The sequence below is a fragment of the Rasamsonia emersonii genome (genome assembly GCF_000968595.1).
Source record: "Rasamsonia emersonii CBS 393.64 chromosome Unknown ctg1118621760112, whole genome shotgun sequence".
NCBI classification, from domain to species: domain Eukaryota; kingdom Fungi; phylum Ascomycota; class Eurotiomycetes; order Eurotiales; family Trichocomaceae; genus Rasamsonia; species Rasamsonia emersonii.
Window position 1 is genome coordinate 1 of NW_013563177.1, and position 27,451 is coordinate 27,451.

Sequence of the window (27,451 nt, forward strand, 5' to 3'; positions counted from 1 at the left end):
CAGGTTGCCTGCAGCAGTGTTGGCACTGCAGACAGGTATCATGACACGCACACACGTCCAGTCCAGTCGAGATCCAACCAAGTGCAAGCCAACTGAGACATGGGCAGACAGAAGCAGCCAACAGCGGGGAAGATAGGGTTGGCCAACATGGATGGCTGCAGGACTGCCGTCGTAGTATTAGCCAAGGATAAGAAAGGACGCCACGGGTCCATTCCCTACAATCAAGGTATCTAGCAGTCTAGCTAGTAGCTACTAGCTAATCCTTGCAAGGCAGGTAGGGTGTATCTTACTGGGCCAATCTTTTGTAGATATTGAACCTTAAATGACAGATTATCGTCCTCTCTATTCCCTACTAGTGCTGGGTGGTTACACTCCGCAACGCTCGTGCGACATGCAACCCCATTAAGCATGGTGCAGTACCACGGTACACAGTGTAGTAATACACTACCTAGGTACCTAATAATGAACGGATGGATCGACGATCGGCTAGACTATGTAGGTCTAGACTCTTATGTCTGCCAGTCTGGGGAGACGAGATGTTTTGCATGCTCTATCTCCATCGCTGTGGAATATGCTCAATCGAGATCGATCGATCGATCGATCATTCGAGCCCCTCTCCAGCCGGCCCGGCATCTTATCGTACTGTACACCTCGGTACAAGATAGGTACTTAATTAACTACGGTAGAGTATAGTATTATCCACTTTACGTAAATCATAACTTTCAGAGTGCAAGTCTAGTCTATTGGTCATCTATCGACTCGTGCCTGCGTAGGCACCCTTGTCCAGTCTAGTTCTACCGATTGTACAGCGTAGACACGGCTATCTGCAGAGGCCAGATCATCGACGTGCCTGGCACGTGCTCAGCACTGTCTGGACTCTGCTGAGGATTGATTAATGATCGACGCAGCCATCTTACCCAGCTCGATCGGACCGGTCGATCTCGCCAAGATCTCGACCGAGGGCATGGTACAGAGTAGACTTCTGTAGACTTCAGTACCGTCCTGTCTACCGTCCTGTCTAACTTGAAATACCGTCGCGTCCCAGTCCCCATCGGCCAACCTCGCGCATCGCCTCTTCGCCGCCCTCCGCCAGACGGCCGTCCGCATTCGACGGGTTGCTGTTGCCCAGCACGCCCGCCACGCAGCGCCATCCATTTCTCCCCCCTCCCCAGCGGAGGACCTCGTTCTTGTACCGCTCGCCCGCTTCTCTGTCGATGGCCGCCTTGCCGGATTGGAATACATCCTGCCAGATCTTGTTCGCAATCGCCCGGTCAAAGATGTAGCTGTAGTAGGTCGCGCCGTAACCATACAGGTGTCCGAAGAACCCCTGCCAGGACGTGCGAGGCTGCGTGTCCGGAGGGTCAGGCAGAGACGAGTGCTCCGAAAAGACACGGTGGTAGATCTCCGTGCTGTCAATCGCTGGGCTGTCGGTAGGCAGCGTGTGGTAAGCTTGATCCACGAGCGCCATCAGGATCTGCGCCTCGTTTTCCACGGCCCCGTATATGAGCCCGTGAGCCGATCGATCCAGCTCCATGCTGCGCATCATACTCTCCGACAACGGCTCATCCGTCTCCCAGTGACGCGCGTAGAGAGACAGGACCTCCGGGGCGGTGGCAAAGCTTTCCATCAGCACGGAGGGCAGCTCCGCAAAATCCGTCGCGCAGCGGGTTCCTGATATGGACTGAAGTGGCGTCTGACCAAGGATGGAATGGAGGGCATGTCCCATCTCATGGAACAGCGTTCGCACGCAGTGTTCAGACAGAAGGGTCGGAGGGCCATTGCCGGAAGCGGGCGGTTCCGGAAAGTCGCAGACGAGAGCGATGGTCGGCAGCTGTCGGAGGGTGTTTGACTCGACATTCATCGCAGTGGCCATTCCGTCATTCGGGTGAGACGGAGGATCCATCGACGCCGACTCGGCGATTTCGTCAGCCGAGATTTCACGCGAGCACCGCAGCGTGAAATGGGCTGGATTCGGACTCTTGTCGGGCCTGGTGAACAGATCACAATAGATCACCGCGATATGGCGGTCAGCCTCGTCGACCACATCCAGCCGTCGCACGTCCGAGTTCCATGTCTCTCCCGGCGCAGTCTCCTGCGGTACCAGGCGCACCCCGTACAGCCGATCGAAGAGACGCGAGAGACCCTGCATCACGGTTCCAAGAGAGAAGAACTCTGGAACCCGGCTGAGCTCGCGGGATCTGCGAGACATGGAATATTCAAACACGCGTTGGTGGACGTAGTACGCATGGTCCCACGGTTGTAAAGGCGACGCTCCTTTCATGCTCTGTAATTTAGCCAGTTCCTCCTGGACCTGAACCCGGTTACTCTCGATGAGAGTCGTCAAGAAATTGGACACGGCCTCGGGGGTCTTGGCCATCTTATCACTCAGAGCCATGTGTGCAAAGCTCGGGTATCCCGAGAGCTTGGCCAGTTCGGCTCTCTTGGCCAGAAGCTCCTCCAGCCGACGAATTTGCGCCTTGCTCGACGTCCGTGTCGCGAGATAAATCTCTCTCCTAGCTTCTTCATCGTGAATTGATCGTAAGGCGAGCTTGGGGACCATTCCCACGGTGGGAATCGACACCCGATTCCACCTCTGCAGCTGCTGCACAACAACGGGATCCATGCCTCGTACGCTGTTCTTGTTGAGCACCACGTGCGATTTCGCCGGCTCAGCGCCATTCACAAAATCGGATCCCAACTGACTGATATCATTCGAGAGATTGACGAATCGCTGCCGGTCCTTGGGAGGCATGTGGATGGCCGAGTTGGTGAAGTCCTTTATCAAGATCTGCGCAACCATCTTTTCACCCTCACTCCAATGCGACGTCACTTGCGGATCGCTGGCAGCCTTCTTCAGCTGGTCATGAAGCCCGGTCGTAGTATTAAGGACGTTCATATATTCAAACATGAGCGCATACGCCTGTGTGGCGGCCTCCTGGATCTTCGGGTCTGGATGGTTGCTCCTCATAAAATCCGAGAGATCGATGACCCGACACAGGAGATCGCTCAGTCGGTCCAGGTCCTTCGCCATCGCCCGATATCCCTCCAGTGTCGACACCGCTAAGACCTTTGCAACGATCCTCTGGCATTTCTGCAACGTAACATGGGCGAACTCCCGGAACCCCTCGGGGCTGACCAGGTACTGGTTTTGCACAAGCCCGGTCCGCTTCGAGCTGCTCGCGCCTCTCTGAGAAAACTCCCGCCAAAAAGGACGCGAGTCGAAGACGCGTCGCAGGGCATCGTCGTCATGGCGTTTCGCAGCGCCGTGGGCTGCCGTGACATTGTCATATGCGAGCCTGCTCTCGGTGGGAGCAGCAGCGGTCGCCAACGGTCGGCGAGACTGGGATCGCTGCAGGCGGCGTAGACACTGCCGGCAGGTCCATGGCCGCGATCTCAGTGTCTTCAGCATCATCTAGGGCAGATGACTGAGTATTTGAACCCATGAACAGCAGGGGTTCGCGTGAGCAGATATAGGGAACGAAAGGCCAGCCGCGAACGCGAGGCCGGAACAGGCTGCTGGCGGTTCCTATCTTTTCTCGTCCGCCAGACCCGAAGGCTTGGCTTCTTCCGTCCGCCAGCCTGCAAACAATCTGTTCCACCACCCTCTCGCACGACGCCGCATCCATTGGCCCTTGACCTCTTCAGCGTTCAAGATGTCATTCCGGCCAATGTTCCAGCGGGTACGTAGCTGTTTGGATTTCTGTGGCATGGCTCCTCAGCGGCCTCACTGACAAGTCTGCAGCGGACCGTCGCTCCCATCGCCGCAACCCTCCTGGCTGGAGGTATCGCCGCATATCCCAGGACTGCCTTTGCAGAGGCCCCGTCGGAAACGGTATGAGCCTGTTGTCCATGAATTTTACTGCGATATGCTGACAGATGTGTTGTCGACGCAGAGAAAACCCATCTACGACGACTATCCCTCGGAAAACGCATCCGAAGAGAAGCAGCAAATACCTAAGCTGTCCCTTCCTTCTTCTACCTCCCCTTCTGCCCCGTCCTCGCCACAGGACTCTCCGACTCCCACCGACCTTCTGACGGCGCAAGTTCGGCGGGCTCGTCTGTTCCTCTACCGACAGTCTCTCGCGGCGGAGACCAGCTTCAACGACTTCCTGTCTCGCGTGCTCCGCATAGAGAACGCCTTCACCGACACGGTCGCCTCGCTTGCGCCCTCGCCCGAGTCGGGCGAGCGTCTTCTTCCGGGCAGCATCTATGTCATTGTGTCGGCCATGGCCGGGTCCATCGTGGCCCGAAACCGCGGCATCTTCCTGCGCACCACCACCCCGCTTGCCTTCGGCACGGTTGCGGCGTGGACTCTCCTTCCGGTGACGATGCGCAACGTCTCTGATCTGATCTGGGAGTATGAGAAGAAGGTGCCCGTCGTGGCAGACAACCACCTTCGATTCCGGAACTTCGTGGAGCACACCTACACGACGGGCGTGGCCCACAGCAAGATGGGACGTGCTATGCTCGAGGAGAAGATTGGGGAAGTTAGAGAGAAACTGGAGGAGTGGGTGAGAAAAGGCCGATGAGTGAGAGAGATCACTCCACCTGCTGGATTATATACTTCGGTTGGGGGGAAAAAGATCTCCAGTGTAAAATGAGAGCTCCTGCCCTCCGTTGGGAAGAGACGGACGGGCGATGTAAAAGCTCCTGTAACTGTGTACATTTACCACGAAACACACTGATCGAAGAAGGTTGGGTGCTTTTCTTCGGATCTTGTCCTTTTTTCTCCCCTTTAGAACAATAAACGTTTCTTTTGTTTTGTTGGTTATATAAAGTCCATAGCATCGCTCTACGCTAAGATACCTAAAACAGAACCCTCCTGCATTCAGCAAACCTTACGTTAACGCATGCATAGTGGTGCCTCAGCTTGAAAAAATAACCATACAACAGATTGACGGCATGGTCATACTCGCATTCATATTTTACGTCTGCGCTGCAGGTTCACTGCTACCTTCCGTACGCGCCGGACTGGCGGAACTTCGAGGCGGCCCCCCTGCCTTGGGAGGCGGTGCAAGCGGTGTACCTTTTCGCGAAGGAACAAAGTCCTGTTCTCTGCTCTTCTGTTCCCCCTCGGCAAAGTACTCGTCAAACGCGCGGTTGGGCGACAACCCTCCATGGCGGTGCCTTCGCCCAGTTTTTGATGATCGTGCCGTAGACTGGCTGCCGAGGTTGGTCGCTGGGGACGTCAATGGAGGTGGTGAGGCCATGTTGGCAGGGACAAGGAAGTTCCCAGAAGGAGGAGCAGAGGCAGATGCGTTTGGACTCGGCTCCCGCGGCTGCTCAGAACCGTCCTCTTTGGTCTCAAACACAACTTCTCCAGGCCCTTCCACCTCTTCTCCCAGTCCGACGGGCAGTCGGTGTAATGCGCCATATCCCAGCACTGCGCCCAGCGCGCCTTCTCCACCCCACCCCCTCGTAGGAATCAGTTCTACCTCCCGAACCACGTCGAATTCGCTGTTGTAGACCCATAATACGAGACTTCGGTCGAGGTGGTCCTCGATCAATTCGCTCAGGGCGCTTTCACCTCGCAATGTGCCACTGGGCGATCCGAGGATGTAATCTGAATGTTCTAACAGGCCCGCCAGGTACGCTGGACTCTGCGGCGACGGTATGGAGAGGACATGCCAGATGTGCTGTGTGGATGACAGAGGGGCGAGCTGTAGCGTAAGTCCGAGTTTGGGGTTGTCCTTGGGGACAGGTATGGAAATGGTATGAGTTCGTTGACCCTAGAAACACGACGTGAGCATGAGGACAGTCGATAAAATGGATATACCCCTGCCTACTTTTGCGCTCCAGATTTCTAAAGACACGCTCGAACCGGCACAGTTGCGGACTTCGGTAACGAACAAGTTGGGGTCAGGATCGTCCTGGAAAGATCATACTGTGTGAGCAGTAGTTAAGACGCCACGGTGTCAGATTTGACACTCACAATCAGGCGACCATTGATTCCAATGATGAAGTCGAACCACGGCTCCAGTGGCAGATCCGGGTCCTTATTTCGAAGGACCTGGAAGCCGAATGAGTTGTCGCCGGGAGCATTTGAGCTCTGTTGTGGAGTTTCGGCGTCAAACCTCCCGATAAATCTGTTCAGGGCCCCAAACATGATTGACCTCCAGCCTTCCGACGAGAAGAAATCAATGTAAGAATTCTGGCTGGTCCCTGGTCCCTCCGCATCTATATTGACCTCCCCGCTGCCAGCTAGCTAGGCTCGATAGCGAGAGCTGTCCAGAACGGGTACTATTGGGCGGAGAGCAAACAGAGCAAACACTCCCGCTGCGTCATTCGTCGACGCGTGATCGAGCGTTTCCTATCATGTGAATCAGTCTGGGGGCGAGCTCAACTATCGCAATACAAGACACACAGAGCAGGAGTCATCTTGTCCTGCTGCCATGGGCGGCGATACCGAGGAAGCGCCTCCAGAGGTCCACCACTACACCAACAGAGGAGAGGTTCCTTGGGATATCCAAAAGTACGCCTAAAGATTTCTCTTAATCTAATAGTTATGCATGTACTGACCACACGCCATAGCTACTGGGTGCAACGGCACAAAATATTCTCCAAGTATGAGGAGGGCATCTGGCTAACTGATGATGCCTGGTTTGGGGTGACTCCAGAGCCTGTGGCAAAGTTCGTGCGATCCTGCATATGCGCTCGTTCGTGAAGTGTCTTGCTTGCTCTTAGCTAACATTTGTATGCGCAGCAAAATAGCAGAGCATGTTGCCGCTTCCGCCCCAGCTGGACGAAGCATCCTGGTCGATGCATTCGCGGGAGCTGGCGGCAACACCATCGCCTTTGCAAAGTCTAATCGATGGAAGCGCGTGTATGCCATTGAGAAAGACCCTGCGGTCCTGGCTTGTGCCAAGCACAATGCCAAGATCTACGGGGTCGAGAAGAAGATTACATGGTTTGAAGGCGATTGTTTCCACATTTTGAAGAACCAGTTGAAAGAATTAGGGCCGTATAGTGTCCTCTTTGCAAGTCCTCCCTGGGGCGGTATGTCTCATCCACCACCCACCAAGCATTTAAATGTTGACTTGAACCCCCCAGGACCGGGTTATCGCTCAGATGAAGTATTCAACCTGCGCACCATGGAACCGTACTCGCTCAATTTCCTCTACACCGAATTTTCGCTCTTCACTGAGCACATGGTCTTGTACCTGCCGAGAACTTCGGACCTTAGACAGCTGGCCAAAGTCGTGAAAGACGGCCAGAAGGCGACTGTCATGCACTACTGTATGGAAGGCGCTAGCAAAGCGCTGTGCATCTACTACGGCGGATTCAATTTGGAGCCGTAACAGAAATGGCTTTTGACTCTACTCATCCCTCCAGCACCGACGATTTTCTTGAACTAGCATATTTTTAGGGAACAAAGACGGACATGATAATCGTGAAATTGCATCTGGTCTTTGTGGTAAAGCTAGCTAGGGTTCTATTCGTGGAGTCGCAATAAGGTGACAAAGAGACCAGGAAGGAACCTCGTTTCTCATGGCCTTGCAATCAAAGATTGTCAACGAAGTGGAGTTAAAAAGACCAGTTTTGCATGGATCTTGCTTGTTGATACCCTGGCTATTACTGCTTTGATGTGATTATGACTCATAAAATAGAACAATACAAGATTCTCTGATTTGCTATTCTTTTGTTGTCCATACTAAAGACAAAAAGGAGCCTCTCTCCCATTTTGAGACAACTGTGAATCACAATCCAGCAAGAGAGAGTAGGGTGCTGCCTTGTTGCCTGAGAGGAAGCTGATTTCGTACGGAGCTACCTCTCCGCATGTGGCTTATGTAATAACCTACACATTCCTGCAGGCATTGAAGAGAAGTAATTTATCGTATTTATGGAATTTGAAAGCCATTCACTGGTAGTTTCTTCAAGCAGAATTGTTTTCTGCTCCTCTTCCAGTCACAGTGACGTGCGCCACGGCCTGAGGTGATTTCCTCTTCTGGACTAGCGTGGGCAGAAGTCGCCGCCAGTTAGACGCGCGCCTCTTTCCCTCCTCGACCGCAACTCCCCGCAAAGACAGCTCCGGTGACCGACTGACTGTCTTCATCCTCGCCTTCGCCTCTCTTACGCGTGCGTCTTTGGTCATCGTATGCGATGACTGTCGAGTCGGCACGCGACCGCTGACATTGTGCGCGCGCTGAACCACGCACGTGCCTTTTACCTCTGCCTTTCACCTCATCGCCAGCTCAGAGTCGGTCGAATTGCTAAGCAAAGCTCAAGGGAAACACACAGTCGAGCGCGCCGTCCAAGATGCCTCACGCAACCGAGAACGACTCGACCGCGGCCGACGATGCCGAGTTCGAGCATGTGATGCAACAGATCAGCGGTCCCTTGGGGGACGGCGGTTTCGATTTCATGACGCGAGAGCTCGAGCCCGGTGAGAAAGCGGAGGATGCAGTCGACTACGAGGATATCGATGACGAGGACCTTCCGGAGGAGGAGGAACCCTCGCGGCCTCAAGAGGCTCCGACCACCGAGAAGACCGCGGACCAGGATGAGCAGCTTTGGGATGGAGATGATAAGGATCTCTTCGGCGAGGACGAGGCGGCGGACGGGCAAGAGGAGCGTGATGATCTCGACGACTTGTTCGGTGAGGCGCCATCATCTCCTGCGGCGGAACGGGAAGACACAACACGAGACCTCTTTGAAGATGACAAGCCGCCCGTCGATGAAAGTCCTGCGCCCGCGGCCGCCGAGACCGAGGCCGAGGCCGAGGCGATGGATGGAGATGTCGATATGCCATCTGAGCGCGCCGTTTCCCCTACTGAGGAAGACATGGATCCGGCGACTCTTCGGGCGTACAAGCTCCAACAGGCCTTGTTTGCAATGTCAGCTTACGGCCCAGACAACCCTCCAGCACCACCGGAGAATATGGAAGAACTCCTCCAATCCTTATGGCCTAACTTCGATAGGAACGCTCTGCCTCGTTTTCTTGAGTTAATCCCGCATAAAAAGGCGTACTTTGTCGGAAAACAGCCCCTCAAGCCTCCGAAACCAGTGCAGCCAACTAAGATCAACCTTGAATTGGGACCGGATCAAGAGCGAATTTTCAAAACGGGCGGACAGGCCAACAAGCGGGCTCTCGAATCAGAGAACCTGGGGATCGTCCCTGTGCTGGGGGTTGACCAAGAGGAGGAAGGCCCGGAAGAGGTTGAGCCTGATACGGACGGTGAGGAGGTGCTGCCTGGAGGTGTCACCATGCAAGACCTCCGCATGCTCTGCACCGACTGGGATGTCAAAAGCGATATCTCCGTGATGGATGTCGACCCAGAACCTGAGGCTGATCAACCCCCGACTCTAGAAGCTGAGGAGGATGACTGGCTCTTTGAAACTGTCGAAAATGTCCGCCCGACCAAGAAGCGTAAGCTGGGGAAGGACCCCAAGGATCTTATTGCCCTTTCACACATCGATTTGCCCATAATTGATGATCCTGAATCGGCGACTGCGCAAGTCGCGAAGAAGGTTCTGATTGACATGAACGATCCCCATTTGCTCCTTGATACCCGTCCTGAGGCTCTATCACAGAAGCCGAAGGCTCTGACCGGTGCGAAGCGAGATGAAATGGATGTGAACGCCACGAAACGGCTCACTCAGCGGTATAACATATCTAATGATGAAGCCTACGATATGCTCAAGGAAAATCACCAGAACAAAGTCAGAAGCACTCTGGGTACTGTTGCTCTTGAGCACAGCATGCCGGCACTGCGGCTACAATGGCCATACTACAAAACCGAGCTTTCCACGTCTGAAGCTCGGTCGTTCCATCGACCATCGCTATCCTTTCGTCCCCATCAGACTGTCTGGTTCAAGAACCCAGCATATATCAAGCGCAAGCATCAGAAAGGCAAAGACGCCAAGACTCTGTTCGATTCCACCAAGTCTCTTTCGCTGGCAGACAACTCGACCCTTCTGTTGCTGGAGTACTCTGAGGAGGTTCCGATCATGTTGTCCAACTTCGGAATGGCGAGTCGTTTCATAAATTATTACCGCCGCAAGAATGCGGAAGATAGTACTCGTCCGAAACACGAAATCGGTGAGACAGTCGTCTTGCTACCGCAAGACAAAAGTCCCTTCTCCATCTTCGGGCACGTTGACCCCGGCGAAACAACCCCTACCGTTTCGAATTCTATGTATCGCGCACCTTTATTCCCTCATAAACCCAAACCGACCGATTTCTTAGTGGTTCGGAGCACCACAGGCAGGGGCGGATCGGATTATTACCTGAGGAACATTGAAAATCTATACGTTGTTGGACAGCAGTTCCCTTCCGTTGATGTCCCGGGTCCGCATTCTCGAAAGGTTACAACTGTCGCAAAGAATCGTCTGAAGATGCTCACCTTCCGTCTCATGAGGAAGTCTGGCAATTCGCAGGTGTCGATTTCTGATGTCACGGCCCACTTGCCTGGGTCAACGGACATGCAAAACCGTCAGAAGATGAAAGACTTCGTCCTCCATGACAAGGACACCAAGCAGTGGGTACCAATCGGTGGGATTCCTGACTCGGATACTATTCGGTCTTGGATCCAGCCGGAGGACGTATGTCTGCTGGAGTCCATGCAGGTGGGACTGCAGCACCTTCACGACACTGGCTATGCCAACGAGGCGGATGAAGATGATGACGAAGCGGATGGCGAGAGTTTTGAACAACAGATGGCGCCGTGGAGGACAACTCGCAACTTCCTGATGGCATCACAGGGGAAGGCCATGTTGAAGCTACACGGCGAAGGCGACCCGACCGGCCGCGGCGAAGGGTTCAGCTTCATCAAAACATCGATGAAAGGCGGCTTCAAGCCCATTGGCGAGAGTGTGGAGGACAAACTCGACGCCCAGAGACTCAAGGAACTTGGTGGTCACAGTTACAACGTGGCTCGGCAGCAGAAATCCTATGAGACTTCCATTCGCCGTATTTGGGAGGCTCAAAAGGCAAGCTTATCGTCGACGGTCGAGGTTTCTGATGTCGAGAGTGATATCGATCAAGACGACGAAGACTTCAGTAAACCTACGCCCAGGGATGCACCAACACCTGGCTTTGGTCGTCGAGATGATGAGAGCGTGAGCCAGTTTAGCAAGATGAGTACCACCAGCCAGCGGGGCAAGGTCTTGAAGATTACACGGGAATACAAAGACGAGAATGGGAACATATATCAGAAGGAGCAGTTGGTTTGGGATCCACGCGTTATCCGACAATACACGCAATACCGACACCATCTGGAGACCGTGAACACAAAGTAAGTATCGCATTGAGTTTTTCCACTGTCAGAATCGCCTAACTAACGCTTTCGCAGACTTGCAGAGCTCGAACCCACCGGCGACCCGGAAGTGGATGCCCGCAACAAGAAACTGTATGTGATACCTCTGCGTTATGTTTTCCTGTTTAACGATGGGATACTGACATGATTTTAGGCTCGAAGCCGAACTGGGACGACTCCACAGAAACAAGGAACGACGCTTCGCCCGGGAGAAGCAAAAAGGATTAGCGAGAGCCTCTGCTGGAGAGTCCGAGGACGCGGGTACTCCAGGCGGTCCGAAGATTGTGGGAACCCAGCGAAAGTGCGCCAACTGCGGACAGGTTGGGCATATCAAGACCAACAAGAAGTAAGTCGGCCCAAGTTTCTCTTCATATAGTTTGGATTGAACAACGGCCCCTTTCCCTTGCTTGACACAATTTTTAAGGAGAACGCGTGCTAACAAGGGTGTTTCTTCGTCTCGCAGACTCTGTCCTCTCCTCAATGGCACGATGAAACCAGAAGACCGTATGACCGATTCAGCCTTCTCCATGGGTGCCCCGCCAGCTCTTTGATTGAGTCAACAGCCCTCTTTCACTCGACTCTGCAAGAGAATCCTATGTACGGGTTCCCTTTTTACACTTTTCTCCTCCCTAACCTACTCGCGTCGAGGTGCGCGCGCACTTTTTGTATCGCTACCTGTTGCGTTTTGAAGACATATCGACTTGTAATAATACCCTTGTTGGCCTTTTTTTTTCTATCTTTTACACAATTATCATGAGTGGTCGATCCCGGCTGATCTGACCCGAACAAAACAAAACAAAAAAAAAAACGAAACCAAAACCAAAACCAAAACCAATCGAAAGAAATATCGCATCCGATTCAAGGAGGGGAAAAGAAAAAGACAAAGAAACAGGAATGTCTGTTCCGAGTACATACATACATACATTACATTACATTACAGACATTACAGACATACATACATGCATAATAATGCATATTCTTCAGTGCAGTACATCTCCGTTCTGTTGTCAATCGATGGTTATTGCGGTTGCGGTTATTCTGGTCATGGGTTATGGTTATGGATACGGTCATGGGTACAGTCACGGTTAGGGTCAGGATCATTGTCTCATGGATTTTTTTTATGTATGTATGGGAGTTTTGTTTTGGCTTGTTTAATATTAATTAGAGTTACTGATAGTTTGATATCTCCTCCCTTGTTATTCAATACACACAAAACACGTAATTTAATTGAATCAAGTCAAATCGAATTGAATTAACTTGAATCTCATGGATCGGACGGACAGTGGACAGTCGGAGTTTTGTCCTTGTCATTGTCATTCTCCTGCATGACAAAGGACTTACTTTCAATGCAAAGAGGACTACTATTAATGCCAGTCTTTGGAATGAAGCATACATCCGGTTAATGAAGGTCTTGTCATTCGCTAAGGATAGATAAGATATCCTGTTGACCCAGTCTGGGACAACATCCTGACTCAGGGAGCGGGTTGGGCGGTTGCCCTATAACGAATATTTCCATGCAAAATGAACATCGTCGAGGACGGAGTTGTCATATAATGAATCATACAGGATGCAGAGTATAGGTTCAGCCAGTCTACCAGGCCACTAGACTCCGACCTCTCTCGGTCTCAAGTGCCAACATCACAGCTCGAGGTCGACGGTACGTATAGCCCAGAAAGGCGCCTTTTTTCCGGAGATCCAGGACAGTCTTTCCGACGACTTCATCCCGTAAGATTTTATCCCGGGGTCTTTTCTTCTCCTTTTTCCTTTTGTGGACCTTCACTGGAAACTTGGCCGGGGTATCGACTTTTGCAGGTTCCTGATCGTGGGCACTGATCAAATCCTCCTTCCCCGCGTCTCGAGATGCTTCAGCTTCAGGCTGAATATCTGCGACGTCCGCCATAGTCACATCTCCTTGCGGCTCAGGTGCCGGAGCGGGAGGAGATACATTGCTGCCAGTTGACGTATCTTTAATGTCGCTTATCGGCTCGTCCTCCTCGAAGTATTTTGTGTCTTCCCAACTCTTCACCTTTGGAACGAACGGCGGCCTTCGATAAATGAGCTCATTCCATTTGATGCCGTCGAAAAATGGGTGCGCCTTAATGTCACTCGCGTCGTTGGGATAGACATAGAAGCCCTTGAAGTCCGTACTTGCAAGCTCACCGGGTGCCTTCTTCTGCTGCAAGAGATCGTTGACCTTGTACTTGCTGGAACACAGTCGATTCTCTTTCTCCTGAAGGATTCGACTGATGAGATCGATTGCTTCGACCGACACCAGCTTATCAGAAGGCTTGTCTACCGGAAAGTATAATGTTCGAGGATGTTGCTTTCCGCAAATGTCAGTCATTGATACTTATCAAGGAGAAGAGAATACTAACCAGAATCCTGATTTTGGTGTCGTGGCGGTTCTCGCAGGCAAAGGGGGTGAATCCGTACAAGCACTGGTGACATGTCAGACTTGTTTCCTTGCGTTTTCTCTTTGCAAACTCACCTCGTATAGTATGATCCCAACACTCCACCAATCGCATCTGCCGTCATACAACTCTCCTCTTATAACTTCTGGGGCCATATATTGACTCGTTCCCACAATACTCTTGGCAAGCCGTCTTCTTTCCTTGTGATTACGCCAATCGAGAATGTGCACACCATCTTTTGGCTCTCTGAGGTCGTCGTCACGCACCCCAGCTTGGCCAGCAAGAGGTCGGCTTTGTTTATCTGGTGCTGTCTTGGCCTCCTTTCGGTCCTCGGAGTCGCCTTCAACCGTGATACCGAGCTTCTTCAACAGCGAATGGCGTTGGTTGTTGAAATAGGCTTGATCATGAGTCCAGTGGCCGTCGAATGCGAGCCCAAAGTCTGAAATTTTCAAATGCCCGGAAGCAGAGATCAAGAAATTGTCCGGTTTGACATCACGATGTATCCATCCAAGTCGATGGGCTTCCTCAACGCACAGAACCATCTCTGCAACATACCACCGAGTCACGTCTTCCGACAGAATATTCTTCCTGATCAACAGCCCAAGGAAATCACCGCCGACCATGTAGTCCATAACAAGGTACAGATAATTCGTATCCTGGAAACTTGCGATCAGGGGAACGATCCACTGAGACTTCTCTGACGCGACTAGGAAGTCTCTCTCGGCCCGCAAGTGTCCTTCCTGGCAGTTCCGCAACATGTCTGACTTTCGTATCACCTTCATTGCAAACACCTCCTTTTTCATCTTCGTCACATCACTTCTACGAGGCTGGCGAGCTCCGCTGGTTGCATGTTTCAGGACAGAAACATCTTTCTGCTTGCCTCCTGATGCGGCGATGGCTGAGTCACAGACCTCCTGGCTTTCCTTCTTTTCCTTGACCAGTCGCACAACCCCAAAACTTCCCTTACCGAGAACTCTGATGACTTCATATCCTGCAATTGAGACGCTCTCGAGGTGACGGATACAATTTGATCGAGTTTTAAGAACCCGAGACTGACGCAAGTATTCACTTTCCTGCGCTAGCCAAGCCTTGCGGGCCTGTAGTCGCTCCTCTGCAGAAACTGGCAAGACGTGAAGCCGGTCCTCGAGCTCCCGGAGACGTTGCGAACGTGGGTCTGTTCCAGAGAAAATTGAGTTGAAGTGGGTTTCGAAGAATATCTTGGCTGTTGCAGTGGCCTCAACTGTAACTATAGATGGAGAGGGAATGACAGGGTTCTCCCTGATGGGCACAAGCTTCTGAGCTGGGGTGCCAGCTTCACGACTCCAGATAGAGAAGCTCCAGCTTCTGTTACCAGGACTGAGAGCCTGGGGCTTCGATATTTTAGGAGAACGCGATACCCCATCTGATGAGGTCGGATTGGTGCTCTGGCTAAACGCAGGCGAATCGCTGCCGCTGTTGGGGGTGGAAGGATCCGAACTGTCCTGAGTATTGTCACACTGCTTGCTTAGAGACGTAAGGGAGGCAGAGCCATCGATGTTTGGAATACTTGGTCTCGATCTGACATTCGTACGGTGGATCACGGTGGGGTGACCAAATGTTGATAACTTTTGGGACAATCGACGAGCGAGACCGGGGGTAGTATGACTCCGACGTATACCGCACGGGAGGTTGCAATCAGTTGAGGAGTGAACACCCTCAAGATTCTGATTTTTGGTCTTTTCCTTCTCGGGATTGGAGGAGCGCGAGGTATCGACACTTGGTGTCCTGCTTAGAAGGGCATCATCGCCAGCCGGTGTCTGGCCAGAGGGGGCTGCACATGGACTTTCCTCAGATGGAAGTAAATGCTCTTGTGAGAGTTGAGAACTGGAGCTGACGGCACTCTCAGATGGATCTGGACATTCATTTGATGTTTTATTGGCTGAGGAAAGCTGTTAGCACGGACCAGGCAGACTGCAGGGGATCACCGAAGTACTATCTGTACAGTACATACCAGAATTCCAGAATCCCAGCATAGACAACAATCTCGTGCTATTTCTCCTCAGGCGTCCCCTAAATCCATCCGAACCAGAACCATCTTTCTCACTATTGTTTCCTCCAGCTGGATCAGAGCTAGATGCGCGCGTGTCGTCCCTAGTCTTAGATTGCATGTCTCCATCGATGATGATCACCTTGTTCGATGGCCAGAGACCAAATCGACTACGAGATGTCCTCGCCTTTCGCTTTCGATCGACCGCCATTGCCGCAGTTATCTCAGTAACATCTGCAAGAGAGGAGCAAAGAATCGAACTGAACTCTTGAAAGCCCTACTCCTGGCCGATAATTGACATGTTAAGTATATGTGAGGCGTTACATGCAAGTGTGACCAATGAACATCCCTAAACCAACTGTGAATGAATGAAGACTGATAAGGGGGAAATGCACTGGATGAGATGGAACAGAAGACACAGCGGAAGCGTGTTTCGAGAGAGGAGTCGAGGGGGGAATGAGTCAGGGAAGGCACCGAAAAGGAAGCTGCCAATTGGGGAAACTGCAACTGCAGGGGCAAACCATCAGTGAACCCCCAGTTGAAATGCAACAGCTTCAACTATCTAGTGAAATAAATACGTTTGCTTGAGGATGATGCTGAATTACAATTTTCTATGGACAAACACATGTCCTTATTTCAGTAGCTTCCCTCGTCGTCGAGTTAGCCTCACAGAATGAGATGATTTGCAAAAAGACTCTCTCCCTTATCGAAGTCAATTGGAGAGGAAAAGACAAGTTGAAGACGCTATTGTACCAAGTACATCTCTCTATTGTGAGGCTAGTGATGGATTCACCTTATCATACAGGTAGGAATGGGCAACGTTGCTTCAGGGGAAGCTTCTTGATACTCCAACATTTTTTTAATAGGGGGGGGGAAAAAAATGTAAGATAAAGGAAATTCAATCAGAAACAAGTTTTTAACTCCGAACGCGATATCCTCATCCCTGCCGAATGCAACAAAAGGGGTGCACAATCACAAGTCGGATATCCCGAGAACAACACAAGGAAATACCATAAGTCCCAAGTAGTAAATCACCGATAGAGTCGGAAGGAAAATAAATATGAAAAGATTGCAATGCCGCTGACAGGAAGGTTATTCAGGGTGGGAAATGAGCACCGCTGCCAGCGAATCCGGAATAGCATCTACAACCAGCCATCCCGAAAGCGAGGAGCTATTCTGGCTTATTTGATCTCCAGCAGCTTCACATCGAAAATGAGCTTGGAGTTGGGAGGAATGCCCGGCATGGCTTTCTTGCCGTAGCCGAGGTGAGGTGGAATGATGATGCGTCGCTCACCACCAGCAGCCATACCAGCAACGCCAATGTCCCATCCCTTGATCACCTCACCCTTGCCGAGCTTGAAAGTGAAAGGCTTTCCCTTCTTGTTGGCTAGAGAATGGGCAGTCAGCAACTGCAGACAATGGTTGGAATCACGACCTTGACTTACCATCAAAGACCTTTCCGTCCTCCAGTTTACCGATGTAGCGCATGGACACCGTGTTTCCATTCTTGGCAACAGGACCCTTTCCAAGCTTCTTGTCATCGATCTTCACACCCTGGACCTCCTTCACACCCAATGTGCCGGTGGTCTTCTCGGAGGATTTCTTGTCCTGAGCAGACCCGGTGGGACCCTGTTCGAGGTTCTTCGCAAACTGAACCTTCTTGTCAGACTTGGCCGGAGCGTCCTTTCCATCCTTCCCGTCCTTTGCATCCTTTTTCTCTTCGACAGGAGCGGCTTCGCCGTTGTTCTTCTTCAGTTTCTTCTGCTGCTTCTTGCTCAGGTTGGCCTCGCCGTTGGGTTTGGACTTGGCATCCTTGGCCATCATGTCATCCAGGCCGGCCTCATCTTCCGCGGGACGCTTGTTTTTCCCCTTCGGGGGTGCGGTGACGAGCTTTGGAGCCTCCTCCTCCTCGTCGGAGTTAATCTCGGTGATTCGAGGGTTCTCCAGATCATCCAGCTCGTCACTCTCCTCGTCTTCGTCAATCAGGTCCATATCCAACTCGTCCTCGTCGGGGGAGAGATCATATTCATCCTCGTCGTCCTCTTCGTCCTCGTCATCGAGCATCCTGCGACCCTCGTCGGTCGGCATCACGTAGTTGCCGGTCAGATAGACCGTGTGAGTACCAGTCACCTTAAAGTAGATCCGCTCATTCTCGGACACGGTGATGTCGAGGGGCTGTTGGCAATGCTGTTGTGTCATGTCAGCAAAAAAGCCAGCTCATCGATGGCGACAGAACACCTACCTTCTCCGGGTCCAGGGTGCAGACGACAATCTCTTCGAGATCCAGACTCTCATCATCGTCGTCATCATCGCCATCTTTAGCAGGGGCCTTCCCCTTGATCAGCTTGGAGATGGCAGACTTCATGTCAACTTCCTCTCCTGCCCCATCAGAGTCATCCTCATCCATGGCGTCCTCCATCTCCTTGCGAGCAGCAGCTTCGCGCAGTTTCTTGGCCTTTTCCTTGTCGCTGGGTCCGCCATTGATCTCCTCGTCCTCAGAGTCCTCGTCGCTCTCGTCCTCGTAGTCGTCATCGTCCTCATCCATGTCCATGCCAGGCGGCGGACGCACGATCTTGAGAGTGGCACGTGGAGGCTTGCTGGAGTCGTAGTCGTCCTCGTATTCAGGTGCCGCATCGGGGTCGATGGCCGCCATGCTCACGCGAAACTACACCCGATTACTATTTCAATTCGTTTTATCTATGGCGAGACTGTCAACGCCTCGACCTCTTGGACTTTGGACTTACCATCGCAGCGGAGTCCGGGACGGCAGGGACCAAGCCGCCCCCCGGCGGCACCTGCAGCGCATAGACTGCGACAGGCTGGACTCCCGACATCTTGCAGGAATTGAGATGGAGAATCGAAGGGCAGAGCTGTCTCCTTGCTGGGGATCCTCGAGACGAAAGAGAGAACTATTGACGACAAGAGGAGAGCTGGAACTTGTCGCTCGTCTGGAGGGAAGAAGGAAGAAATAAAAAAAATTTTAGTCAACAAATGCAGGCGGAGCTAGTCAGAGCGGGTGGATAGCGGCGGCGGGAGCTGTTCCTTGGGAGCGGAGCCGCGAACTTTTTTTTCTTTCGTTTCCTGGGCTGGGTCCGAGGCGGTGAGGTTGCAGCCAGCTGGCTCAACTAATCAGTGCCAGACAAGCAGAGCCAGACAGAGATGATTGGCCGAAGAATCTACGGCAGCTAGCGAGGAGCGAATATTTTTAAAATTTTTTTAACGATCTACCGAAAGTACAGCTCGTCGTGGCCGTCGCAGAGTATTGCCTTCAGAAAAAGGAAATCTGCCGGTCATGTGATCTCGTTCCGCCAGTTCGCGTCTCCCCGCGTCATATCGCCACGCATCTCCATCACCCCCCAGATAGTCCACCCTGCCTGCTGCTCTGTCGTCGATCCAGGAGCTGGCTCAGAAAGTCCATCAGGGATGACTGTAGATGCGCGCCCATCATGGGCTCCCGGCTCGACGCCAACTCTGGCGCAGTGCGCAAGAGAATCCAAAGCCGTAAGCCTTATCTCCAGCCCCGTTCAGGCGGTAGCATGGTTTTTGCTGATTTGTCTATAGACACCTTTGAGAATGAGGATGGGGAGGAGTACGAGGCCTCGACCTTCGGGGGCTTTGGAGATTATATCCGTCGTAAGAAGGTGAAGCTCCAGAACCTGGATGCTGAGATACGCGCCTCGTCTGCGGACAAGCCACCCATCTTTCGTGGTGTTGTCGCGCACGTCAACGGATACACGCAGCCGTCGCTGAACGACCTTCATCGTATGATCGTCAGCCATGGAGGCGGTTTCCTCCAGTACCTGGATGGCAAGACCACCGCGACTCACATCATCGCCAGCGCCTTGACGCCCAAGAAGCGGGAAGAGTTCCGCAAGTATCGAATTGTCAAGCCGGCGTGGGTTGTGGAAAGCATCAAGGCAGGCCGTCTGCTTCCCTGGGATTCCTTCCGCGTTGTCGATGAAGGTCCCTCTCAGAGGATCCTGAAGTTGGAAAATGGTCACTTGGGAAGCCAGGCCCATGACCCTCAGCACGGATACAAGGAGCAAACAGACAGCAGCTGGTATGCTTCCCAGCTCAGAGACGCAGCCGAGGCTTTTTCAGAACTCCCCTCCTCCCGCTCAGCCGCCCCAAGCATCCACTGAGATGCCCCAATCGAACCCCAGTACGAGCGGCGAGACCGACTACGGCGAATTCCCGACCCTAGAGTCTTCAGGTGATGCCAATCATAATCAAACAGTCACAGAAGGCAAACAAGAACCCGTCAAAGAGGCCGAAGAGCCCGTCAAAGATCAAGAACCTCAGGCTGATCCGGTCGCTGGAGATGACAGCGGTCCTTTCCCGTACCCGCTGGTGCGAGAGACGATGCCTGTAAGACCGGACATGACTCCCGAGGAATACAACGCGCAGCTGCTGTCCGATCCTCGGATGAGAAAATCAAGCGCGACGAACCCGGAATTCCTGCAGCAATTCTACCGAGAATCGCGTCTCCACCATTTGTCTACCTGGAAGGCGGAGCTGAAGGCAAAGCTGCAAGCGGCTGCTCAAGAAAAATCGCATGCGCAGACGGCGAAACGGCGCGCTCCGGGAGCCAGGCGATATATTTTGCATGTCGACTTTGACAGTTTCTTCGCTGCTGTTTCTATACAGAAAAACCATCCGGAGCTGGCGGACAAGCCGGTTGCCATCGCACATGGGACCGGTAGCGGCTCCGAGATTGCAAGCTGCAACTATCCGGCCCGGGCTCACGGGATCAAGAACGGCATGTGGATGAAGGCTGCCCTTGAGATGTGCCCCGAACTCAAAGTATTGCCCTACGACTTTCCTGCTTACGAAGAGGCAAGTCGTCAGTTTTACGATTGCATTCTCGCCGTCGATGGCATTGTGCAAAGTGTCAGCATCGACGAGGCTCTCATCGACATCACGACGCAATGTCTCGAGGCTGGAGGCTCGGACGGACGGGGCGTGTCGGAGGGATCGATATATCGGGAGCAGGCCAAGGCGGATGAAGTCGCAAAACATCTCCGAGAGGCCATCAAGGAGAAGACTGGGTGCGCTGTGTCTGTGGGGATTGGGGGCAACATCCTTCAGGCGAAAGTGGCTTTGCGAAAGGCTAAGCCGGCTGGGCAGTTTCAGCTGAAGCCTGATTCGGTGCTGGAATTTATAGGAAATTTAACAGTCCAAGACCTCCCTGGCGTCGCTTATAGCTTGGGAGCAAAGCTGGAGGAATTGGGAGTCAAGTTTGTGAAAGATCTCCGGGAGCTGTCGAGGGAGAAACTTGTATCGAGTCTCGGGCCCAAGACCGGTGCCAAGCTTTGGGATTATGCACGAGGCATCGACAGGACGGAAGTGGGAGTGCAGACGATGAGGAAATCCGTGTCTGCGGAGGTCAACTGGGGGATTCGGTTTGTGAATCAGGACCAGGCGGAGGAGTTTCTGCGGAACCTGTCAGAAGAGCTCCACCGCCGTCTGGTTGAGAACCTGGTCAAAGGAAAGCAGCTGACCATCCGAATCATGCGGCGATCGGCGGACGCTCCGCTGGAGCCGGTCAAACACCTGGGACATGGGAAATGCGACGTGTTCAACAAGAGCGTCATGCTGGGCGTTGCGACGAATGCGAGCGACGTTATTAGCAGGGAAGCAATCTCTATGCTGCGCAGTTTCGGTTTCTCGCCGGGCGACCTGCGAGGGCTGGGGGTGCAGATGACAAAATTGGAGCCGGTGAAAGCGGCCGGTACTGGTCGTCCAGAAAGCAGCCAGCGACAGCTCGACTTCTTCAAGGCATCTCCTGTCCGGAAGAAAGTCGTGCAGAATCCCGATCCGGATGAACTGGAGAGTCCTCAAAAGGGAAATGAGATGAACCTTGCTGATGAGTCTCTGGAACAACGGCCCTCTCTGGATGACAAGTCGCAGAAGCCTCTGAATATATCGGGCACGCAGTTTGTGCTGCCATCCCAGCCCGATCCCAAAGTTGTGGAGGAACTTCCGGGAGATATTCGGTCCAAGTTGGTGCCAAAATTACAGGTCCGCGATAGCTCTCGCGCAGCATCTCCGTCACCGGCCTCTCGACCCGCCCGCCATGCTGAGTTGCCTCCACAATCGCAGTTGGATCCGGAGATCCTCGGTGAGCTGCCCGAGGACGTTCGCGCCGAGATTTTGTCATATTACAACCGGGCGTCAGAGACCACGAGGCCTGAGCCAGCGCAAGCGGCTCAGCGAAGGCCAGTTTCGAGGAAAGCCACGACGCCTACGAAAAAGCGCCGTGGTCGACCTCCGAAATCGTCGTCCAATTCAACATTGACTCAGTCGAGTTTGACACAGTCGAGTTTGAATTTTACGAGACCCAGGACGGCGGAATCTACTGCGACGTCGCGGCAATCTTCTCCTGCTGTCGAGACGGACGAGATATCCGAAGAAGTGCTTGCTGCATTGCCGGAGGATATCCGCCGGGAGGTACTTGAAGAGCACCGACAGGCGCGTCAGCAGCGCCCGAATCTTGCCGCATCGCGAAAGCCATCCGCACCCAAACCTGCTGCTGCTGCGACAGCACCTGCTACTACAGAGAAGCGTCTCCGCCTCCCTCCCCTGCCAGAAAAACCGACCTTTACAGCGAGAAAGCTGTCGACGTTGCCGGAACTGCGCGAAGCGGTACGGGCGTGGTACGCGGCGTTTGCGAACGAAGGGCCATTCGTGGAGGACGTGACAGCGCTGGCAAAGTACCTGAGGCGGGTGGTTCTCGAAGACCGGGATATCGACAAGGCGGTGTCAGTGGCGAACTGGTTGGGGTGGTTGATCCAAGACCATGCCGGCAAGATAGATCATAACAAAAAGGCAGAAATAGCACCCGGAGGAGAAGGAACGGAGGAGTCGAACCAGTCGTGGGACGAGGCCCTCAAAACAGTGCAGGACAGCGTCAACGACGCCGTCAGGGAGAGGGGGTTACCACCTGTTGATTTTGGATAGAAACCTAGCTTGTGACTTTAGTTATAATGAATGATAGAATACCCTTATGAGCATTAAATGACTACCTATATACTGTACCTAGGTACTTAGGTACGAAGTAATGTACATGTACAGTACATGCACGGAGTACTCTGCAGCAGCGAATGTATACAATATGACGTCAGATCTCTAAAAATATACAATAGCCATTGCCAAGTGATATATTATATATATACCCCTGGCCACGGAAAATAAGAATTCACCCACCATTATTACATCATAATAATCCTCATTCATTGAGTTGCTTCTTCTTTCTTTCCACCACAATTAAAACTAAAAACCCAAAAAAAAAAGAGGGAGAGAGAGAAATTTAATTTATCAATAAATAAATATTCCCCCCACTCTCCCTCGTAAATTCCTTAGTAACAGTACACTACATTAGTGTCTGAGTTGTTTTCCCCGGAATAAAATCCGTTACTAAGCTTACCGTACCAAGCAGCCAGGGCTTGTGGTTTAGTGGTATAATACCCCCTTAGCATTAGGTAGCATGGGGGTGGTCCGGGGTTCGATTCCCCGCGAGTCCATGGTTAAAATAAAACTAACACCCCGCTAAACCCGGGGTTTGTTTTTACTTTTATTCTTTTTTAACTTTAACGTTAAATTCGACCTCTTTTTTTTAGATTTTAAGCTTTGGTCATTGGTTATTTTTTTGAGGGGTTTTTTTTAAGTTCGCAGTTTGCCCATATAAGTAAAGTAAGCTTTGCTTTTGGGCTAAAATGTTGGGAAATTTTTTTGGTCATTATCCTGCTTGGAGTAAGTACAGTGCAACAGTACGGAGTACATGCCATGGAGTATGTACATATGTAGTACTGCACAGTACTGCCGTCTTAGCAGATTTTAATTAAAATAATTTACTTAAGGTAGGGTATTAATGTACGTACAGTTCATATGGATTTACAAGTTTTTGCATGATGCTCGGACAGAGATTTACTAGTAGGCCGATGTGAAAGATATCCATCATTGACAATGCTGTCTGTCTATCGTAAGATGCTCTCTCAATGCTCAGACCAAGATGATCGTACGTACAGGACGCAGATAGGTAGGTCGACTGACCTGTATTCACATCGATCGCATCGTTGCCACGACAGAGGGGGGTCTTCTTCCAAGACAAGGTTCAAAATTTCTACACGATCACCATTCTATCAAGTACTGCCCGCTATGCGGTCTTCGACCACCTACTCTTGAAATAGCCCACCATCTTGTCAACCAACGCCTGGTCCAGCGGCTTAGCATCCGCCAACGCCCGAGAATACCTCCTAGCCTCGTCGGTGTGCCACTTGAACGAGCGTCTCGGCGCATCGGTGTCGTACTTTGACGCAAAGAACTCGACCAGCTTGATGGGCGGATTGACGGCCGGGTCCGGGTTCGACGCCCGCAACTGCCGCAGCCACTCCCGCTGTTCGAGCTCGGTGAACTGCAGGCCTGCGTCGTGCAGTAAGGGCAGCAGGTCTCGCGTCCAGTGGAACGCGTTTTGGTTCACCACGTTCAGCAACCCCGCGCTCTTCTTAGCTGAGAGCGACACCTCGATGACGATGTCCGCCACCACGTCGACGGGTAGCCATCGGTGCCATTCGTCGAGTCGCGGCAGGGCGCCCATCGTCACGGCCGCCTGCAGCATCAGCGGGATTGCCTCCGTCGTGTTCCAGATCCCGTGCTGCGTGTCGCCGATGACCTGGCCGATGCGCAGGACGCGCGCGCGAAGGCCCGTCTGCTCCGCGGCTCGAAGGCAGATGTTCTCCCCGACCAGCTTCGACTGGGCGTAGCCCATTCCCTGGGCGTATTTCAGCTTCGCGGGCAGGGCTTCCGGGATCTCGTCCTCTTCCGTGTTCATGACGGTGCTGACGGACGAGCAGAAATTGAATGATGCCGGTGCCGGCCGCTGGGACTTGAGGCAGAGACCGATCAGGTTTTTGAGACCCGCGATGTTGTCCTTTTCAAAGCTGGCGAGCTGCAGGTTGAAATTGACGGACCAAGCGCAGTGGACAAGATCTGTGATTTCTGAGGCGATCAGGTTGTACGTCTGCGAGTCCAGTCCCAGCGTGGGATGTGAGAAAACGGACGGCAGGGCGATGAGTTTGCTGCGAGCGGAGCTTGGAAGCGTTTCGTAAACCTGCCTCTCACGCATCGATCTGATCAATCGATCATATGCTTCGATAGTTGAGCCGGCTCGTATTAAGCAGTAGACCTTTTGCACGTCTGGCAGCGATGATAGCTTGGCCACAATGTGGCTGCCCAGCGAACCAGTGGCTCCAGTGACGACCTAGCTACATTAGAAACTCGCAACTGAATCTAAGGCGTCGCACTTACTATGTATCGGCCAGCAAGGCCATTCGGCAGCGGAGTATGCTGCTGGAACTCCCCGTACTTGGCTATCAACCTGCGCATCACATCTTCGACCGAGTCGACGCTGCTCGCCGTTCCTGAACGCAACGAATACAGATGGTGCGCCAGCGCGTTGATCGTCGGATAGTCGAATGCAACGTTCAGCCCGAGCGGCTGTCCATTCGTGTCGATGCGTCGGACAAGTACAGATCGCAGCTGCGTCGCCTGCAACGAGTCCATCCCTAGGTGGAAGAAATCCGCGTCGTCGGTTAATGCGGCGTACGCCTTTGGAGGCAAGATATCTTTAAGCTGCTCCTTCAGGAACGATTTCAGTTCCGACTCCGACAACGACAGAGCCCCCTCGGCTGTCTTCTCTGCATAAGCCTCTTCTATCAACTGCCCGAATTGTCGGTAAAAGGCCTGCCGGATGATGGTCCCCTTGTCGGTTCGTGGATACTGCGTATCCGGCGGCAGGACCTTGATCATGTCTCGTGAAAGTTGGCCATACGCAGGCATTGCCGTCTGCGCCTTTTCGACCCTGGGCCAGATCTGATCGACAAGCTGGTCTGCCGAGAGCGCTGCTCCCTCGGCAGAAGGGACGACCATCATCCCGATCTTCGCCTTGCCGGCGCCGAAGACGATCGCCTCCGAGACTGCGGCGTCCTGCCGAATGGCGCCTTCCAGCTCCAACGGATTGACCTTTTCGCCGTTCACCAGGACGATAGTATCGTCCAGTCGGGCATAGTATTTGTACGCCTCCATGGTGGGGTGCTTCATGAACAGATCCTTGGTGGCGTACGACCCATCGGGCCGGTTGGATGCCACCTTGGATGGCCACCCATCAAGGCAGATCGAACTCGATAAATCCCCGGACTGCGCTCTTCGAACCGCAGAAACGGCTTGACTGCGTCGAATGGCCGCAAGTAGTCCCACGTTTTGTCCTCGCGGGGCCTGGTTGAGGTCATCAATTGACCGGTTTCCGTCCTATCCGAGTCAGTTTATCTAAACAAGAACACTAGTAACCTAAGAACGAAGGACATACGATCCATAGTGACTGATGAGATGAACTCCGTTGGCAACCAGCTTATCGCCCAGGGAATCCGGACACGGAGAGCCGCCAAAGGTGACAATCTTCAGCTTCGACAGAACTTGGATGCCCTCGTCTGACTCCGCCAGGAGCTTCAAGGCGTAGGGCACGCCGTAGAAGATCTCAAAGTCGTGCGTCTTCATAATGTCCAGCAGATACTGTTTCGTCAGAGGCAACGACGCGTTGTAGAGGTGGATGCTCTTGCACGAGTGGATCGACCGGAACAAGCAGCTGATGCCATGGTTGTGATACAGCGGCAGGGTGATGAACCCGCGCATATTCATGTTGGTCGCATAGTTCTTGATCGCCGATCGCTGAGTCTGAAAGATCGGTTTCGGGAGGCCCGTAGAGCCGCTGGAGTGGATGATCCACGCGATGTGGTCCGCCTCTTGGAGCGGATCCAGATTCGGCGCAATCACTGTGTCCATATCGTCTTCGATGGGGTAATCATAGACCTCCTGTTTCGGTATCTCGTCGATCTCCAACCCGTCGATGCGCTTCTGCAGATCGCTGGCCGTGTCCCGGAAGGACTCGTGGATGACGATATGCCTCGAGGCCGTTTTCTCCAGCAGAGAGGCGTACGCTTCCAGCGAGATGCGCGTCGAGAGCAAGAGGACCGTATGGCCCAGCTTCGACAGCGCCAGAAGCGTCACCAAGTAGTTCAGATCTGAGGGGCCGAGAAGAGAGACGACGGCAGGCTTTTCTGCGGATGAGGTCCGCGGTGGGAGTCGGGCTGCGAGTTTCTGTGCCACCCGGAAGGCAAACACATCCAGCTGCCGGAGAGTGTAGTCGACATACTGGATGCCCGAATGAGGGTAAGAAATCAATGGTTTATCTGGCACCAGAGCCGCGCGGTGACGGATCAGTTCATCGATGGTCAGCGGTTCCGACCCCGCAAGCATGATGTTGATGCTGGGAACTTGCTTCGCCTCCTCTGACAGGGTGGTGGCTGCGGACGACATTTTTGACAGCCCTTGACAATCTTCCCAACGAAACGAATCTCAATCGAGAAATCAAATGTGGTGTGGCAGGTTGGAAAGGCCATCACCGGCATTATATAGATCAGATCGGAGTGTTGTCCCCAGGCATCATCCACCGCGGAACCCCCACATCAGCCCGGATAAAATTCAGCGGGGTCTCCAATCAGGCGGACATGTTCCTTGATCCATTGCGAGTGACCTTGCTCCGTTCTGCGATGTAGATGGTCAAGGTTGTTGTGTACCTGCAGACAATGCGTCGGAGCCGAGGCCGAGACGATGCGGAAAAGATGGCGGATATTTATCCGGTGGACCGGATGTGTACTATAGACGTCGAGAACCGGAGTACAGTTAAGAGTACATGTATTGCTTAA

The 27,451-nt window shown here is 52.9% G+C and overlaps 9 protein-coding genes across 9 annotated transcripts; 4 read left to right on the forward strand and 5 right to left on the reverse strand.

Moving 5' to 3' along the window:
- Positions 1 to 751: 751 nt before the first annotated feature.
- Positions 752 to 2,800, reverse strand: T310_4399 (Metallopeptidase Mip1; the record flags this gene model as incomplete). Its single annotated transcript, XM_013472686.1, has 3 exons — positions 752 to 794; positions 918 to 982; positions 1,061 to 2,800. 3 exons carry the CDS (start codon positions 2,798 to 2,800, stop codon positions 752 to 754), a joined length of 1,848 nt encoding a protein of 615 aa, XP_013328140.1.
- Positions 2,801 to 3,103: 303 nt separating this feature from the next.
- On the forward strand, positions 3,104 to 4,529 carry T310_4400 (Mitochondrial protein; the record flags this gene model as incomplete). Its single annotated transcript, XM_013472687.1, has 4 exons — positions 3,104 to 3,305; positions 3,450 to 3,680; positions 3,743 to 3,832; positions 3,877 to 4,529. The coding sequence occupies 4 exons, from the start codon at positions 3,104 to 3,106 to the stop codon at positions 4,527 to 4,529; spliced, it is 1,176 nt and encodes a 391-aa protein (XP_013328141.1).
- Positions 4,530 to 4,925: 396 nt separating this feature from the next.
- T310_4401 (Golgi reassembly stacking protein) lies at positions 4,926 to 6,106 on the reverse strand (the record flags this gene model as incomplete). Its single annotated transcript, XM_013472688.1, has 3 exons — positions 4,926 to 5,729; positions 5,787 to 5,870; positions 5,933 to 6,106. 3 exons carry the CDS (start codon positions 6,104 to 6,106, stop codon positions 4,926 to 4,928), a joined length of 1,062 nt encoding a protein of 353 aa, XP_013328142.1.
- A 286-nt stretch (positions 6,107 to 6,392) lies between these two features.
- On the forward strand, positions 6,393 to 7,298 carry T310_4402 (uncharacterized protein; the record flags this gene model as incomplete). The annotated part of the gene is made up of 3 exons (XM_013472689.1): positions 6,393 to 6,472; positions 6,532 to 6,630; positions 6,704 to 7,298. 3 exons carry the CDS (start codon positions 6,393 to 6,395, stop codon positions 7,296 to 7,298), a joined length of 774 nt encoding a protein of 257 aa, XP_013328143.1.
- A 958-nt stretch (positions 7,299 to 8,256) lies between these two features.
- On the forward strand, positions 8,257 to 11,806 carry T310_4403 (Histone acetyltransferase; the record flags this gene model as incomplete). Its single annotated transcript, XM_013472690.1, has 4 exons — positions 8,257 to 11,234; positions 11,292 to 11,348; positions 11,410 to 11,601; positions 11,719 to 11,806. The coding sequence occupies 4 exons, from the start codon at positions 8,257 to 8,259 to the stop codon at positions 11,804 to 11,806; spliced, it is 3,315 nt and encodes a 1,104-aa protein (XP_013328144.1).
- A 1,040-nt stretch (positions 11,807 to 12,846) lies between these two features.
- Positions 12,847 to 15,903, reverse strand: T310_4404 (Serine/threonine protein kinase cbk1; the record flags this gene model as incomplete). The annotated part of the gene is made up of 4 exons (XM_013472691.1): positions 12,847 to 13,578; positions 13,631 to 13,693; positions 13,744 to 15,557; positions 15,657 to 15,903. The coding sequence occupies 4 exons, from the start codon at positions 15,901 to 15,903 to the stop codon at positions 12,847 to 12,849; spliced, it is 2,856 nt and encodes a 951-aa protein (XP_013328145.1).
- Positions 15,904 to 16,873: 970 nt separating this feature from the next.
- Positions 16,874 to 18,526, reverse strand: T310_4405 (Peptidylprolyl isomerase; the record flags this gene model as incomplete). Its single annotated transcript, XM_013472692.1, has 4 exons — positions 16,874 to 17,079; positions 17,138 to 17,867; positions 17,935 to 18,357; positions 18,437 to 18,526. The coding sequence occupies 4 exons, from the start codon at positions 18,524 to 18,526 to the stop codon at positions 16,874 to 16,876; spliced, it is 1,449 nt and encodes a 482-aa protein (XP_013328146.1).
- Positions 18,527 to 19,138: 612 nt separating this feature from the next.
- Positions 19,139 to 22,652, forward strand: T310_4406 (DNA damage repair protein Mus42; the record flags this gene model as incomplete). The annotated part of the gene is made up of 3 exons (XM_013472693.1): positions 19,139 to 19,193; positions 19,254 to 19,752; positions 19,784 to 22,652. The coding sequence occupies 3 exons, from the start codon at positions 19,139 to 19,141 to the stop codon at positions 22,650 to 22,652; spliced, it is 3,423 nt and encodes a 1,140-aa protein (XP_013328147.1).
- A 1,195-nt stretch (positions 22,653 to 23,847) lies between these two features.
- Positions 23,848 to 27,062, reverse strand: T310_4407 (L-aminoadipate-semialdehyde dehydrogenase; the record flags this gene model as incomplete). The annotated part of the gene is made up of 4 exons (XM_013472694.1): positions 23,848 to 24,951; positions 24,999 to 25,917; positions 25,947 to 25,997; positions 26,056 to 27,062. The coding sequence occupies 4 exons, from the start codon at positions 27,060 to 27,062 to the stop codon at positions 23,848 to 23,850; spliced, it is 3,081 nt and encodes a 1,026-aa protein (XP_013328148.1).
- Positions 27,063 to 27,451: the final 389 nt, after the last annotated feature.